Source organism: Dysidea avara, chromosome 7 (assembly GCF_963678975.1).
Source record: "Dysidea avara chromosome 7, odDysAvar1.4, whole genome shotgun sequence".
Lineage (NCBI taxonomy): Eukaryota > Metazoa > Porifera > Demospongiae > Dictyoceratida > Dysideidae > Dysidea > Dysidea avara.
Window position 1 is genome coordinate 8547194 of NC_089278.1, and position 16301 is coordinate 8563494.

The following is a 16301-nucleotide window of genomic DNA, read 5'->3' on the forward strand; positions in this document are numbered from 1 at the left end:
CAGCATGTACATTTAGTAGGCACTGCATACTTTCTCTTCTACATACACTCATAGTGCATACATGCTGCAGCTTAACATGTGTCTTTTGAAAAAAAAAGTTAACTATGCAATTTAAATTACTTCTTAGATCCTATTCCTCCTGCAGTCAGCATATCACCATCTGGTCCTATACAGGGAGCTATGGTGGGTGATCCCCTAACAATCCAGTGTATTGCAAATACCACAGTTATGTTGGATGAGACCTTGGTTGTATTTAATTGGATGAGACCTGGAGAAGACGCTATTACAAATAATAGTAGAGTGACTATCAGCTCAACCACTTTTAGTGGTAACAGTTACATTAGTAGTATCCAGTTTACCTACCTGATGGAGGGAGATAATGGAACATATACATGTAGTGTGTCAATACTAACTTCAAGTGAATCAGAGTTGATTGTGTTGGCGACACTTACTGGTGAGTTGCACAGCTTTTGACAGTTTAAATGTTCTTGTTTACGTTCAATACAGTACCCATTCCCAATGTGACTGTCACTGCTCCCAATACTCAGTCAGTTGGTCAGTCACTAACACTGGAGTGTAATGTGACTACTGTGAGAGGTATCACCAGTAGAGTGGATATTATATGGAGTACTGGTGGTAGAGAACTTGATGAAATGAGAGCTGTCTCTCCAATCGGCAACTCAGCAGTATATACAAGCACATATACTATCCCACAATTGAACACAACTGATAATCATAGAGAGTACCATTGTGAGGTGATGATTAATTCTCATCCAGCAGTATTGACTTATAATCGTGTTATACTGGATTTGATGGGTTAGTATTCACATAATTTATTTAAATCATAATTGTTTTTCTCTTCTTAGTCCCACCTTTTAACATTACCATTTTACCAAATGGTACCATGCAATCCGCAATAGTGGGTGATGCACTATACTTAAATTGTGTGGTGAGTACAGTTAGTGGAGTGGAGTCCAGTTCAGTAATGATCAGTTGGATGGGACCTAGAGGAGACACTGCTACAGATGATAGTAGAGTCACCATCAACCCAACAACTTTAAATGGTAGCAATTACATTAGCAGTTTACAGTTTACCTATCTAATGGAGGGAGATGAAGGGGCATACTTGTGTAATGTGTCAATACTAAATGCAGGTGAATCAGAGTTGGTTATGCTAGAAGCACTTACTGGTAAGTCATGCATATTGTAATAGTATACATGTTCTTGTTTACACTTGTTGCAGTACCCTTTCCTAATGTTACTGTCACTGCCCCCAACACTCAAACAGTTGGTCAGTCACTAACGCTGGAGTGTAGTGTGACTACTGTGAGAGGTATCACCAGTAGAGTGGATATTATATGGAGTAGTAATGGTACACAACTTGAGAGGACAGAGGGAGTCAGTGTTAGCTCCACAACAGACAACTCAGTAGTGTACACAGACACTTACATCATCTCACAATTGAACACAACTGATGATGGTAGAGAGTACCAGTGTGAGGTGGTAATCAACACTAGTCCACCAGTAATGGCTAATGATAGTGTTACACTGGATGTGATGGGTTAGTTGTTTCATGTTGATTATGTATATGTTCTTTACGTTTACCATCAATGGTTTTGTTATATGTAGTAAGTTGTGGGCACCAAGTAAGTATAAAGGACATGCTGCAAATTAACAAGCACAAACAGTATATGTGACCGAATCTGACAAAACAAGGCTTCCACACTACAGATGGGACGATACAGGATTTAAAAGTATCGATGTATTGCCACAAAAATATCACAATACAACAATATATTGCAATATTACATGCATTTCAAAGTACAGACACACAATGCTGCTTTGAGGTAATATTAACTTGATAATTTGGTTGTAAACTTTCATCTACATATCAAATGTTTAGTCTCGCATGACACATTTTGTTCCTTTTTGAGTGTACCAACTACCACTCTTAAAAGGAAAAAAAGCAGTCTGGCCACACAAGACTATCAAAAGTCATGCTAAACACAACTATGTATAACAATGTATTGCGATACATGATGTATCAATATATTGAAGTTTATATTGATTCTTGTATTGACCTCTCACGTATTGCAATACAACGATATATCGATATGTCGTCCCATCTCTATTCCATACACATCCACTCTTATGACTTTGAAGTACTATAACTCAATGTAGGAGTATGCTATTAGTTTCAAATTTTGACCTGGTATTGTACTATGCTATGGAAGGACTTTGTGAAAATTTTAGCCAATAGCTTGCTGAGTAGTCAAATTACAGCTGGTTAAAGTCAGAAAATTGGACGTGTGTGGAAGCCTTGTTTTGTCAAATTTGGTCACATATGTGACCCACTGAGCAAAAACCTGACTTGTTTGCATAATTCTGTTTTAGAGATAAATACCATTTGAAATACATTGGGTAAAAACACATGCTACATAAATAATTTAAGCAACGTTTTAATCACTGAGTGAAGGAAACCTCAAATCAAATAATCTAATATACAGACTGTACCAGTGGATTCTCCTCTTCATGAAAAGTAGGAATATCTTTGTTTCGTTCCTGTACCATGGAGCAAATGTGAGTTACGTGTGTTTGTTTATGTTGCGGTAAAATGTAATCGTCACTGTTTTTAAGCTTAGTCTTCTTGCTTGATAGCATGGGTGTATTTAAGTCAAAAACTTTACCTTGATGAATGCCCCAATTCATGATGAATAGAGTGGCACAAGTCCCCACTCTGTAGCCCATTGCACTTGAGAGCTGTGATCGATTAAACGAGCGCCTGTAAAATTTTTCCGTATAAGCACTGTACAAATCGATTGTTTTGCTCTTCTGGTTGTCTATCACTAGAACTCCAAAACTACTTACCAGAAATGGCTGAAAGTTTAATAGTCCATTGGTTTTTTTCCTCTGGACAACAATAATGTCATAAAACATAATTAGAGGAAAATGCAAGTACGTCAGGTTTTCACTCAGCAGGTCACATATGTGACCTGCTGAGCAAAACCCGACTAACTTGCATAATTATGTATTTGAGATAAATAAATACATTGGGTAAAGAAACTTGTGTTAGAAAAATCAATTTTATGAATGTTTTAATTACTTCAATAAACAATGAAAGAAGACTCCAATTGAAATATCTAATACACCACCACTGCATTCACCTCTTCATGAAGAGTAAGAAGATCTTGTTTCGTGTTTGTACCAGAAAGCAAACATGGGTTATGTGTATATATTCATTTATGTTATGACGAAACATAATTTTATTTCAACATTTCTAAGTATGCACAGCCTTCTTGCTTGATAGCATAGGTGGTTATAGACCAACACTCTACCTTGATGAATGCCCCAGTTCATGGTGAACACAATGACACAAGTCCCAACTCTATAGTCTGTTGCACTCGTCACTTATGATTAATCAAATAAGCGCCTGTAATTTATTTCCATATAGAACATGCTAATCAATTGTTTCGCTCTTCTTGTTGTCTATCACTATAAGTCCAAAAGTACTAACCAGATAAAGCTGAAACTTTAACAGCCCATTGGTTTTCCCTCTAGATAAGAAATCATGAAAATGAAAAAATTATAAACTAGTCAGGTTTTGTTTCAGCGAGTCACATATACTGTGAGCTGTTTACATGTGCTAATGGTTTTGCGATCCTCACTGTTGTTCAGTTAATTTTAAACTAGCTTTCAACTCAATATTAAAGACTAATAATTCTTGTATCCATACTAATTCAATCACCCAATATGAGTTGAATCAGTGCCAAGAACTTGGACAATTCTGTCACAACACCCTGATTAGTGAGTCATTTTTATTGAAAATTATAATTTTCTATCCATTTCTTGGCCTCTCATATTCTATTAACATAACACTAAACTTCAAAACTAATATGATTTTCATTTGCCAAAGTGACAAATAACCTAACTTCCTTGCAGATTAATTATACTAACATTCATTCTTGGTGAACACACCAAATATCAACTCTTAGTTGCCAGTTACTTTTACTGTACAGCCAAGGGTAATATACGTATAGCCTTAAAGTGTGGCTTCTCATAACCATAGCAAAATGTTCTGCAACATAAGTCTTCTGCATGTGCACATGCAAGTAATAAGTTGTTTCACTGTGTTACAGAAAACACATTTGCAAGTTCTGTAACCATATCAAGTGATGATGTGAATACTATAATGACCTTTACAAGTCTTGTTACACCAACAGTAGGTAAGCCATTAAACATATGTTGCTGCTAATAATTGACTGTGTCCTTGTTCATATTTATCATCATTATATGTGTAACTATTCTTATGAATGTTTGTATAGTTTAGTATCTGGGCTATGCATAATATTATTATGTTCCTCTCTAGTAGAAAGAATGACTCTGCTTAAAGTACAAAATTAGGTTGTTATGTTATCATCATATCATCCATTATTTGTTGCTGAATTTTGGAAAAATAATCCAAATTACACATTAGAAGTTTCGAGATTAACTGTTGTAAAGAATTCAAGTCAGTATAACTTGCCAAGGATGGTAAACATGTCTATGAAATTTGCACAAGAGATGCATCAATCTATTACCTTTCAGACCACTTCCAGTACTATAGCTGCTTGTAGAATTTCCTGCCTAATAAGATAAAAAATCTAAGCAGTTGGACAAGGGAAGTAGTACCACGAGTGCTCAGAGAGTGCAGAGTGGTAGGGTGAACAAGCAATAGACTTCAAAATGGAGGCAGACCACGATTGAGGTCCAGACATAAGATTACAGGGCTGTGCTGGCTTTTCTTAGTGGCTGATATCAGTGATATGCAGCAAAATCAACACCGAGAACATCTGGCTAACCACTTCAGGCCATCCACCAGTACACCACAGATTCTTGCCAAAAAAACTACCATTCAAGCTCGCCACACTACCTAGAAAAAGATGTATCTTAAAACAAGCCAAGTAGTTTGAGTAATGCTGAGGGTCAAAACTAGCGCTCGGCAGTATTGAAAATTGAATACATGGTATCAAGAGTATATAATGGGGAGGGAGAGTGTTGAACTACGCTATATGATATGAAAAATGAGCCCGTAAAGTCCTATGGCATTGTTGAAATGACTCAGTAATTTGTGTTGATTGGTGACTAATTATAAGTGCAGTGGGCGCACTTTGTACATGTGACTACTGAATGAAAGAACGGTGTACTCGAATAAAGTATGGCACACTACGCAGAGGAACTTGCCGTACAAAGAGAAAGACACAAGCACTGGAAAACAAACATCGAGGTTTCATCATGGTTGAGCGAGTTCGAGATTTCGATATTTTATCATGGTAGAGATTTCATCATGGTTGCCATCCCATGCCTCTCCTCAACAGTTCTACTAGTTAAAGTGACACATCTAGATGGAATTTCAGCCATTGCGATTCCACACGGACCACCCATTAAAACATTTAAGGTGTTAAATCTGAGTAATCAACAGCAGTCAGGTTTGTGAGAAGAAACGAAGGTATGCGAGTTACTTTACGGGCTCATTTTTCATAGCCTATAGCGCAGTTCGACACTCTCCCTCCCCATTATATACTCTTGACGGTATTAGTAACAGGAAATTATTATGGTATGTTGGTATATACATAGTTAGCTTGTTACAGTGATTATTGCATCATTTCTTGGGCCTAAATAATAGTTATATGTCAAGAGCCAGGGTTCTACAGGATTTTAAAAACTAGAAGGCCCTGAGCTGTAGTGCCTGAGCACAGTGAGAGTGCTACTAAGGTTTCTAAATCCCATAGAACCCATTGGTTCTTGACGTCTAACTTATTAGACAACTCGTTATTGTACCTTTTGATACTGAAATTGATTAGCTGAAAACGTGGTCTCTAAATCCCGCTCATGTCCAATAAATACCGTAGAACAAGTTTGATACTGAAATTTGATTGGCTGAAAATGTGGTCTCTAAATCCAGTAGTGCCACACTTATGTCCAATAGAGACCATGCTCTAAGGCGATACGGAGCACAGCAATTACATGCTTGTAACATTGGCGCATTGAAATGGATAGTGACAACTGTACTGAATTAAAGGGAGGTGTAATGGGCTTGTTTGTACTAAGCAACACTACATCTGATTTAGAGGGAGGTGTTGAGGGCTATGAATGAATAATGAGACATTTTCTAGTTTACAAGCAGCTGTCAACTCAAGGTGCAATAATAAGTTGTAGTCTAATTAAGTTAGACATCAAGAACCAGGGTTCTACAGGATTTAGAAAACTCGAAGGCCCTGGGCTGTAGCACCTGAGTGCAGCGAGGGCACTAAGGCCTGAGGATTTTAGAACTCATTGATTCTTGATGTCTAAATATTATCTGGTATGCATCCCAAAAATCAAAGAATGTAGTTTAGTACAAGTAGGCAGGTGCTTGTGAGTAGTTGGAAAAGGCGGATACGGTCAGACATGGACACGGACATTTTTAAAAAACACTTTTACATTGATATAACAGTTGTTTTTCATACCTAATGCTGTTTTTACAGCAGTCTTCACTTCCAGACCCAGGCGTTGATCTTATCATAGCACTTATCCATTTATAAGCGCACTTGCGAAGGACTAGACCAGCACTCCACAGCATGCCAAAGACCATATAGTGTTGTACACATGCTCTAAAGTCTAATACAGAGTTATATAGTTGTAGAGATTAGCTTGTATGCCCCATGCAACTTAGCTTAGCAGGCCAAATCCACAATCTCACGCCTTTTAGTATAAGGCGCAGGCGCTTATACTGAGTGTTGAGGGTTTCAATGACCTGGCCTACGAGATTAGGTTGGGACATGCTAGATTAATCTCTGTGACTCTGAATTAGATTTCTAAAGCATGTATACAACACTATATGGTCATTAGAGTGCTAGTCTATCCTTTGCACATGCGCTTATATATGGATAAGTGCTATGACAAGATCGATGCCTGGGTCTGGAAGCGAAGATTGCTATAAAAACAGCGTTAGGTATGAAAAATAATCTGTTATATAAATTTAAAAATGCTTTTTGAAAATGTCCGTGTCCGCATCCGCGTCCAACCGTATCTGCCTTTTCCAACTACCCGGTGCTTGTAATGTGGCAACCTCAGTGTTTGTTTAGAGTGTGGCTTGCTAAACCATCAACAAATTGAGTAAGTAAACACCAAAGGCTGGGTTAAAACAATCCTTTACCGGTATTTTGATATACTGATTATCAAAACTGTCATGGCATGATAACCAGTTATGTAAATTTATTATGATAAACGGTATTACTGGTATGTTTCCAAGCACTAGTCAAAACCAATAGTATTATAGTTTAGCTATCCACTGGTCTTGTTAGTTTGATTTTGTATGATGTGCAATTTGGATCTGTTATGTAAAATCTGGTCACATTATTTTATTTTATTGACTGGTGTGATTTCATGTTTGAGGAGAGAGTCAGGAATTTAGGGAAGTATTGTCTAGATCAAGTATGCTAGTTCTTAATAATAATAGCAATCATAAAAGTGATAAACGTTGTCTTGTCGATAAGTGCCAATGAGAGGTCAGCTTTGAATATCTATTATTGTAACATGGTGGTGCATTTGTAAACTCCGCAGCACAACCAACAACTCTTAATAATTATCACGCAGATATCACAAGGTCACACTCTTTACATCACATGATTGGGGAAGTAATTATTAGAATACAATAACAATATGTGTAAGTAATACTTCCCCCCTTAAAACCAACATTTACAAATTATTACAATGTGGTGTATGAAAATGAATACGTGTACTCTTGTCAATATCCATATAGTAATCAACAGGTCTAACAATTCATCTGCTTCTAGTAGTAAGAGGTTGCTCAGACTGAGGAACTGCTGTGGGTTCACCTTGAGAGGCAGGAGCTGGATGATCATCACAATAATACTCAAATAATGGTGGGCTCAGGTTCAAAGTGCTCGCTTCTTAAGTCAGGTCTCAAAAGTGATTTCAGCCTATTGACATGAAAGGTGCGTTCCACTGTATTCTTACATTCGGCGGTCCCTTCAACTCTCCTTACTGTCCAGAATCCAGTCCAATATGGGTCTAGTTTTCCTTTGATGGGATAGTCCAGAACAACTTCTTGGCCAACCTGCAATTTTAGATGTTCACTACCACCGTAGTTTAGTTGCTGTCTGTTTGCTGTTTCCTCAGATTGGATTCAACTAATTCTCTCAATTTGAGGAGCTTTCCACAATTAGTCCCGGTATGCTAGCATAACTGAAATGTTATCCAATCTCAATTGGCCCACGTTAACCAGATGTAGAAATGAACAGAAGGCTACATGGTGGTGGGTTTGACCCAAACAAAACTTCATACGGTGAGAGGCCAGTGTGTGTATGTTTTGTTGTTCTATACAGATATAAGAGTAGCTATAGGTGTTCTTCCCAGTCCCCCTCTTTCTCTACTAAACCATGAAGCAGATTTAATATGGATCAGTTCATCCACTCTACAAGTCCATTACCCATGGGGTGATAAGGTGTTTTTCGGGACTTAGTCACTCCAAAGGCCTTGCACAGTTCACTGAATATCTGGCTCTCAAAGTTTCTGCCTTGGTCAGAGTGTAGCCTCTGGGGAGGGCCAACCAATGTGAATACCTGGTCCTTAATAAGAGCTTGAACTATCTTGTTTGCTGTTTGATCAGACAAGGACACAGCAAATGGCCACTTTGAAAAGTAGTCTTGCACCACAAGCATATACTGATTTCCCCGGCGTGACATTGGGACTTTGAGGATATCAACTGCCACTAGTTCCCATGGCCTGCTAGCTACTACTGGCTAAAGTGGAACTGGATGTGTGGCTGCTGCCTTAGCACGTTGACATGCAACATAGTGAATGCAGTGATTACTGACATCTTTACCCATTACCACCCAGTAAACTGCTTCTGACAGTCGTGCCATGGTCCTATCAGTACCTTGGTGGCCAGCATCGTCATGGACATTCTTTAGAAGTTATTTCTGCAGAGATGTTGGTGCCACTAGGAGTACTTTCTCTCCTTGCATTGTTGGAGTCTTCACTTTGCAGTGCAATATAGACTGGTTTAGAATCAGCTGGGACCAGATTTGATTGTATCTCTTCAGGAGAAACTTCTTCCAGTTGCCAGTGAAGGAAATGGTTTCTCTTTAGATGGCATCTGCTGAATGACTGTCTGAAGTACTAGGTCTGATCTCTGGGCTGCTACAATCACTGTGTGGTCTAGGTCACTACTAATAGCTACCATCATGACAGGTCTACAAGAGAGTGCACCCGCATGTTGGTTCTGTGATCCCTGACAGTAGACAATGAAAAGGTCATATGCATGCAGCTGCAGGGTCCATCGCTCCAATTTCTGTGAGCATGCATGGCTAGATCGTTTTGACTAAAGCCACTCTAAGGGCTTGTGGTCCATTTCAATGACAAAATGAGCACCAACAAGATACTGTTTTAACTTTTGAGTTTCCCAGACAATTTCCAACACTCCTTCTCAGTGGTATAGTAATTACTCTCTGTTTGGTCAGGGTTCGGCGAGCATACTCAATGACTGTGCCTCTGGCTGAAGACAGGACTGTACCTAGGCCGGTATGTGATGCATCAGTGGTGAGCACAAAGGTGTTGTGTTGTTTGGGGTAATCAAGTATAGGTAGGCTAATTAGTGCATGTTTTAGTGTGTCAAAGGCATGTTGATATATGCTCTCCTATTGGAAACTGGGCGTTTTGCTGGTGAGTTCAGTTAGGGGACTAGCAGTGTCAGGAAAATTGGGTACAAAACGGTGGTAGAAGTTTACCAAACTGAGAAAAGAGCAGAGATCCTTGGTGGTCTTTGGCATGGGGTCTTCTCTGGTGAGGCGGCTACTCCATCGCCTGAACACTCAAAGCCAAGATGGGTAGTGCTGTTCTTCCCAAAAAAATACTTTGAGCCACAAAGACTAAAGCCAGCGGCAGACAGTTGGCTGAGGACTCTCTTGAGGTCTTGGATGTGTGTGGTTGTGTCATTAGAAAATATAATGTAATTATCCACGTAATTGTCAACGCAGTCCTCGCAGCCTTGCAGGATATTGTCAAGGCCTCTCTGGCAAATCTGAGTAGCACCCGTCAGGCCATAGGGCATCCTAGTAAACTCCCAGAGATCGTAACCTAGCCCAGGACAAAATGCAGTCTTCTCTATTGACTGTGGGTCCATAGAAAACTGCCAATAGGCACTGCAAAGGTCTAACTTGGAAAAAACTTTTTTGCCAGCCAGTTTCTGTTGGGACCTTCAGCACGGGGTACGAGTCTTTCTTCATGATGCTGTTTAACTGGACGTAGTCCGTTATTTCTCCAGAGGGTTTAGGCACATATACAGCAGGGACACACCGTGGGCTAGTGCTAGGTTGTATAATGTCTTCTTTAGCCATCTCTTGAATCTGCTGGTGAACTCACTCAGTGTAGTGGGATGGGATTGGGCAAGGTGGAACTTTGATAGGTGGTACTTTGCCAGTGTTGATGGTGTGCTGTCTAGTGTTTGTGTGACCTAATTCAAGTTTGAGTTCTTCCAGTGTGGGTGTAAGAGCAGGGTAGATGTCAGTGGGCATGTCTAGTGTGGGTATGAATGTGTGTTTGCATGGTGTGGAGATTGCCTGGGGGCATTCATCATCAATGGTAATCATGTGTAGGAGTCAGGAGATTGTTTGTGCTGGTTGCAACTGTAGGACCTCTTCAGGAGTTTAACCACAATAGAAAACGCACTGTTTAAAGTCAAGCACATAGCCATGTCTCATCAAAACGTCACAGCCAAGGATCATGCACTGGTGTGGATAGATGATCAACAGATACAAATTTGTGCTCTGCAGAAAACTTCCCCAGGCCAATTGTCACTGTATCTACTCCACAAAGAGTGATATCTCTCCCATCTGTGATAACTAATCTGACTCTGTGTGTGGGTTTGATATGTGTGTGGTGAGCATGCGGTCTTGAAATAACTGAACACGATGCCCCTGAGTCTAGCAGTATCAGGGTTGTACAATTGTTCAGTGATTCATGTGTGTGTGTGTGCTACCCTGTTCGTGTATGGGTAGTGTATGTTAGTGGGGACAATGTGTGCATGTGTGTGGTGCATGCATAGTTGTGCGAGCGCTCACCAGCCTCCGGGGGGTACCCCCTGCTCGAGGAATCTAGACACCCTCTTGTCCGTTTCCCTGTTTACAGCAGTCCCTGGCCACGTGCCGTCATTTTACAGTTGAAACACTGAGCTGTCCTTGAATAGCAGTTCCTAGCCAAGTGTCTAGTTCGGCCACAATTGAAACATTGTTTGGGTGATTGAACAGATTTTGTAAAGTGGTTGCTAAGGGCTGCTAGTTGTTCTGTCATCTGCAGTAGTGATTGCTCCACTCTGTCTAAGCGGTCTCTTTCCTCAGAGCTCAGGGGATAGGCACTGCTGCTGTTCCGGCTGTATATGAGTTGGAGCTGTCGAGCCTTAGCAATGGTTGTGGAGTAGTTGGCCTGAACTGGAGTTTCAATTGAAATGCCACATTATCAGGCTGCGAGTTGATAAGATGAAAATGTAGATCAGCTTCATGAGTGTCAGATGGAAGTCCTGGGAAGGGTGCGTCGAGTAACTTTTCCAGGTCTCTGGCCAACTCATCAATGCTCTCCACTCCTTCGCGAAGACATCTCTGAGATAACTGATCTCAGGCAGCTAGGTCGTGCTCGTCCGTGTTGGGGTCTAACCTGTCAAATGTAGCCTTCTTCAACTTGGCATAAGTTTCTTTATCGACATTGCTGAGTGACTCAGAGATCGCCCACGTTCAACCTTGGAGAAGTGTTGGGAGACATAGTGGTTGTTTCACGGCATCCCACTCATTTGCAGCTGCACAAAGTTCAAATCTTTTAAACCACGATCTGGCATCATTGTGTTGCAGAGGCTCAGGAAGACAAATACTACTCACTGCCATCTTTTCCTGGGTTTCAGCACCAATGTATACTCCACAGCACAACACAATGTTTCAGTTCAGTTTCTGCTTACTAACTAACTAACTGATAGTTTCAAGCCGATAAAGTTACATGCTTGTTTTTTTGGGGTTGGCAGCTAGACCTTAATATGTGCTTACTATAGAAAGTAAATGCATGAGTATAGAAATAGCTTTCATGTTCTTTGCTGTTGTCTTATTGCATGAAAATGCTATTTGCTGGCAGCGCGTTTACAGTTCTACCTTATTGTAATGTAAAAAATCTATCTGATATTGTTTGTAATTTTGGACCATGTCTTTTGCAGTTGATGAGTGTGCTGATAGTGAGCATGTTTAAAGTATCAAACAATACGGTAGTACTGTTTAAGTAGGGATTGCTCCTACAGTGATGCGTGCCGCCTAAAATGCCACCTTTAAAAATCATCCTAGAGTCATCTTATGCAACAATAATCACCTTTGCGCAATAGTATTAGTCCATCTACGTTTCATGAAATACAGCATTAAAAACAAAAGCACTTACCGGTGACTGGTTATAGAATTTTTTTAAAAATCGCCACAACCTGAAATTTCATCTTCCTCGCTCACTCACTGACCACGGTCACAAGCCTAGAGGCCAAGCAAAGCAGTGCACAGCCACCATTTTATACCACAATAGCAAACTCACCAGTGGATGTACCTTTTTGGATTCTGACGAGTGTAGGCCCTCTGCGCCTTGTCGTTTCTTTTATCTTCAATCAGGTTGCTTGTCTTCTTCTTTTCCAATGAAACCATATTGAGGTGTTAAATTTCTGTATCAACACTTTTTTCAGCAGCATATAGGACTATTTCAGAGCTGGATTTCAGAAGCATTTCAGTGCCAGCGCTACTATAAGAGGTTTACTAGCTAGATATCTGCAACTTCACGATTGGAATCCCGTTTGCGACCACACCCATCAAATAAAGACCTAGCTGTGATAGAGTATGGAGACCACGCCTCTTAACAATCTAGCTATTTACTCAACAATAAACAAGATGACCTCACCCCTTATTAGTCTCGCTAGCTACACACCCCTTGGCTGGCTCGAGATACTCTAATACAACAGTTGCTCTAATGGTCACGTATGATATTCTAATAGAGCAGTCACAAAGTTACACTGAAGCTAGCTGTGCTACAAGAAAAAACTACACAAACTAGTACTTCAAAAATTGTCAATTTAAAAAGGAAGTAGGGATCTATGCAATAAAATGTAGTGAAACAAGAGATGAATGATGATATTACAGCATAGCTCAGTGGGAAAGTCCCTACTTTGGTGCATTAGCTATAACAATTATTTTGTTCAATGCCAAAGTAGGGACTTTCCCAACTGGTAAGTCCATGAAAGAATGCATTGTACATACTGCAGTATGCCAAAATGCGGGTGTCCAGCTGAAGCAATGTCGAGCAGTAAAAAATATCCTGTGCCAAAACAGCCCAGCTGTAAAAAAAGGCGAGGCCAAGAATGCACAAGTACATGTTTATGGAGTAACCAAAAGACATGATATCAAAATCTGGCCAAGAAAGCATTCGCAGTATAGGCACTTTTGTGCATTCATTTTCTATATGCTTCACATTATCACATCCAGCTAGCTGTACATGTGTGCTTGCACTATAAACAATACTAGATACTGAGATGATAAAAGATATTACACTGCATTGTTACCAAAATTAATTTAACTAAAAATTTACAATTGGTTTCTACTTGGCCATCTTTTCATTTTAATGTACAGTGCAAAAAGATGGCCAAGTAGAAACCAATTGTAAATTTTTAGTTAAATTAATTTTGGTAACAATGCAGTGTAATATCTTTTATCATCTCAGTATCTAGTATTGTTTATAGTGCAAGCACACATGTACAGCTAGCTGGATGTGATAATGTGAAGCATATAGAAAATGAATGCACAAAAGTGCCTATACTGCGAATGCTTTCTTGGCCAGATTTTGATATCATGTCTTTTGGTTACTCCATAAACATGTACTTGTGCATTCTTGGCCTCGCCTTTTTTTACAGCTGGGCTGTTTTTGTCATAGGATATCACTACTTTTTGTTGACTAGAGAACATACAGCTAGGTATTATATTACATACACTGTAAATCCAGAAGTGTGAAGGTCACACTGTTGGTATAACTCCTGCGGTCGCTTAGTGCTATAGGAGACACTGCATGCATGCATGCATAATAACAGCTTCAGCAACAGATTAGCTAGCTAAATTAGTAGCAAAAGCTTCCAAGTTCAGTGTTTAGAAGCACTACTAAAAGTGACTTGCTCAGAGAAAATTCATTCAAACTGAAAATAATGTTCAAATTCCCACAAGGACTCACGTGATATCTCACGTGATGTTTCACGTAAGATAAGAACCGGCAAAGTCGAGGCTACAGTCTTAACTGTTCTTGCTGAAGCAGTGGGTTGGTGTTATAACTAGTGTAGTCGAAATCTGTGCGTGGCAAGTGGAGCCGAATCAGCTGCGAGTTGTTGCTAGTCTCGCAGCACCCGACCCTAAAAAGAGGGTCTGGTGAAACTGTTTACAAAAAGTTTGGCGCTGCCGGAATGTTGGAGGCTCCAATCAGATTGCTCCATTTCAAATTGATTATGTAATGCATACATTTCAAAAGATTCGCGGCTTACGGTTAATTACATCCGGTGACTCTGCCGCTTAAGCTCATTGAGAAAACAGCCATACAATTCTGTTGGGTTCATTGTTGAATAAATAAAGTAGCGCTATTAGTTTGGTGATGCTGTAAGCGAATCTGGTTGAATGGATGTTGTGACGTAAACAGTGCACTTACGTAACAGGTAAACTTCATCCAATAAACATTCCAGAGCTCAAACGTTTTGTACACAGTTTCACCAGACCCTCTTTTTAGGGTCGGGCGCCGCGAGACTAAGTTGTTGCTGAATGTATGCCTCAGAATGGACATGAAACCTGACGGCACTGAATGCATCACACTATTCTCCCAGCAAATTTCCCGATAGTTAAGTCATTGTAAACGGTTATATAACTACCGTCGTATTTTTAGACAGGAATCTCCCATGCCATAGTAGCTTCCTGGGATTATATACTATGCTTGTGCATGAAGGCCAGAGCAAGGGGGTGTCACTCAGGCTCTTGCTGTAGGTTGATCTGCGACCGCGGTCAAACTCAAAGTCAACGACCAAGGCCACAAAATAGCTCTTACAGTGGGTCAAGGGTCAAGACGATACAGAAGATTTGAAACCCACAATCAAAAACTATACAAAGCTACTATCAAGTTTATGGAATTATACGTAACTCACAAGAAGTAAGAATCTCCAAGAAGATGTTTTATTGGTCCAACAGGCATTTCGCCATAATTATAATGCTTTTTCTCTCCCAGCTGCTGGTAGCACACACTAAGAAAGTATCACAAGTGCAGGTGCGTATAGGAAAATAGAGAAATAAGTGGAGGTAAAAAGTTCAACAAGAAACGCTGAAGTCACGATGCTAAATGCTGCAAGTCAAAGGTCAAGGTGAAAATTGGTCAAGACTTTGACCGCGGTCGCAGATCTACCTATACAGCGTGAGCCGACGTGACACCCCCTTGCCAGAGCCTTGTAGCTGGCTTGTTCTAGCTGCGTGGGTCAGACCGCGAACAAGTTGAGCTGAACCCTGAGAAAACAGCTAAAAATGAAAGAGGATATTTTCTCAACATTTCAACCAACCAAGATGGTTGGTGATGACAACAAAGATGTCTAGAGCAAACAAGTGCTTCCACCAACAGTTCAGGAAAGGTTAATAGGCTATATCCTATAATGTATGGTGAAAACTTTGGCTATAAATAATGTGTCAGGCATTTGAATGATTAGCGGGTAAGTCAATACTACAAGTGAGTTAATATTTTTGAGGACTCAGCTCAATGCGTACATACAGTAGGCCGTAATTACTATGCATCAATTGATTGATGTGATAATAATATCTAATCCAAAACAGCCAAGCTGTAAAAAAGTGTGCGGCCCTCAGAAAGGCTATGGTGAAAAAAGATGTGAAATCCAAGGTGGCGGCCAAGAAATGGCTGTGATGGTAGGTTAATGGTAAAAATTTTAATAATGACAATTTAGGTAAATTTTGTGAAGCGGCACAAAATTCACCTGAATTGTCGTTATTAAAATTTTTACCATTAACCTACCATCACAGCCATTTCTTGGCCGCCACCTTGGATTTCACATCTTTTTTCACCATAGCCTTTCTGAGGGCCGCACACTTTTTTACAGCTTGGCTGTTTTGGATTAGATTTCATTTCTTTTTGTATTTGTATACCCCAAAGCCGGCCTATGGCCAGCTTTGGGACTTTTTTAACCTATGTTTTTTTCTTTACTACAGGAAGAAGAAAAGATGAAG

At 40.0% G+C, this 16301-nt stretch overlaps 1 protein-coding gene across 3 annotated transcripts in view; it reads left to right on the forward strand.

Moving 5' to 3' along the window:
* The window catches only part of LOC136261315 (uncharacterized), a 70794-nt gene that overhangs the window by 36361 nt on the left and 18132 nt on the right, over positions 1 to 16301 (forward strand). For 2 of the 3 annotated variants that reach the window (XM_066055295.1, XM_066055296.1), the window contains exons 5-9: positions 128 to 454; positions 508 to 816; positions 867 to 1190; positions 1244 to 1561; positions 4137 to 4223. In XM_066055295.1, coding sequence (XP_065911367.1) covers positions 128 to 454; positions 508 to 816; positions 867 to 1190; positions 1244 to 1561; positions 4137 to 4223 — 1365 coding nt within the window. The remainder of the gene's footprint in view (positions 1 to 127; positions 455 to 507; positions 817 to 866; positions 1191 to 1243; positions 1562 to 4136; positions 4224 to 16301) is intronic. The other variant, XM_066055297.1, reaches the window with a different exon arrangement.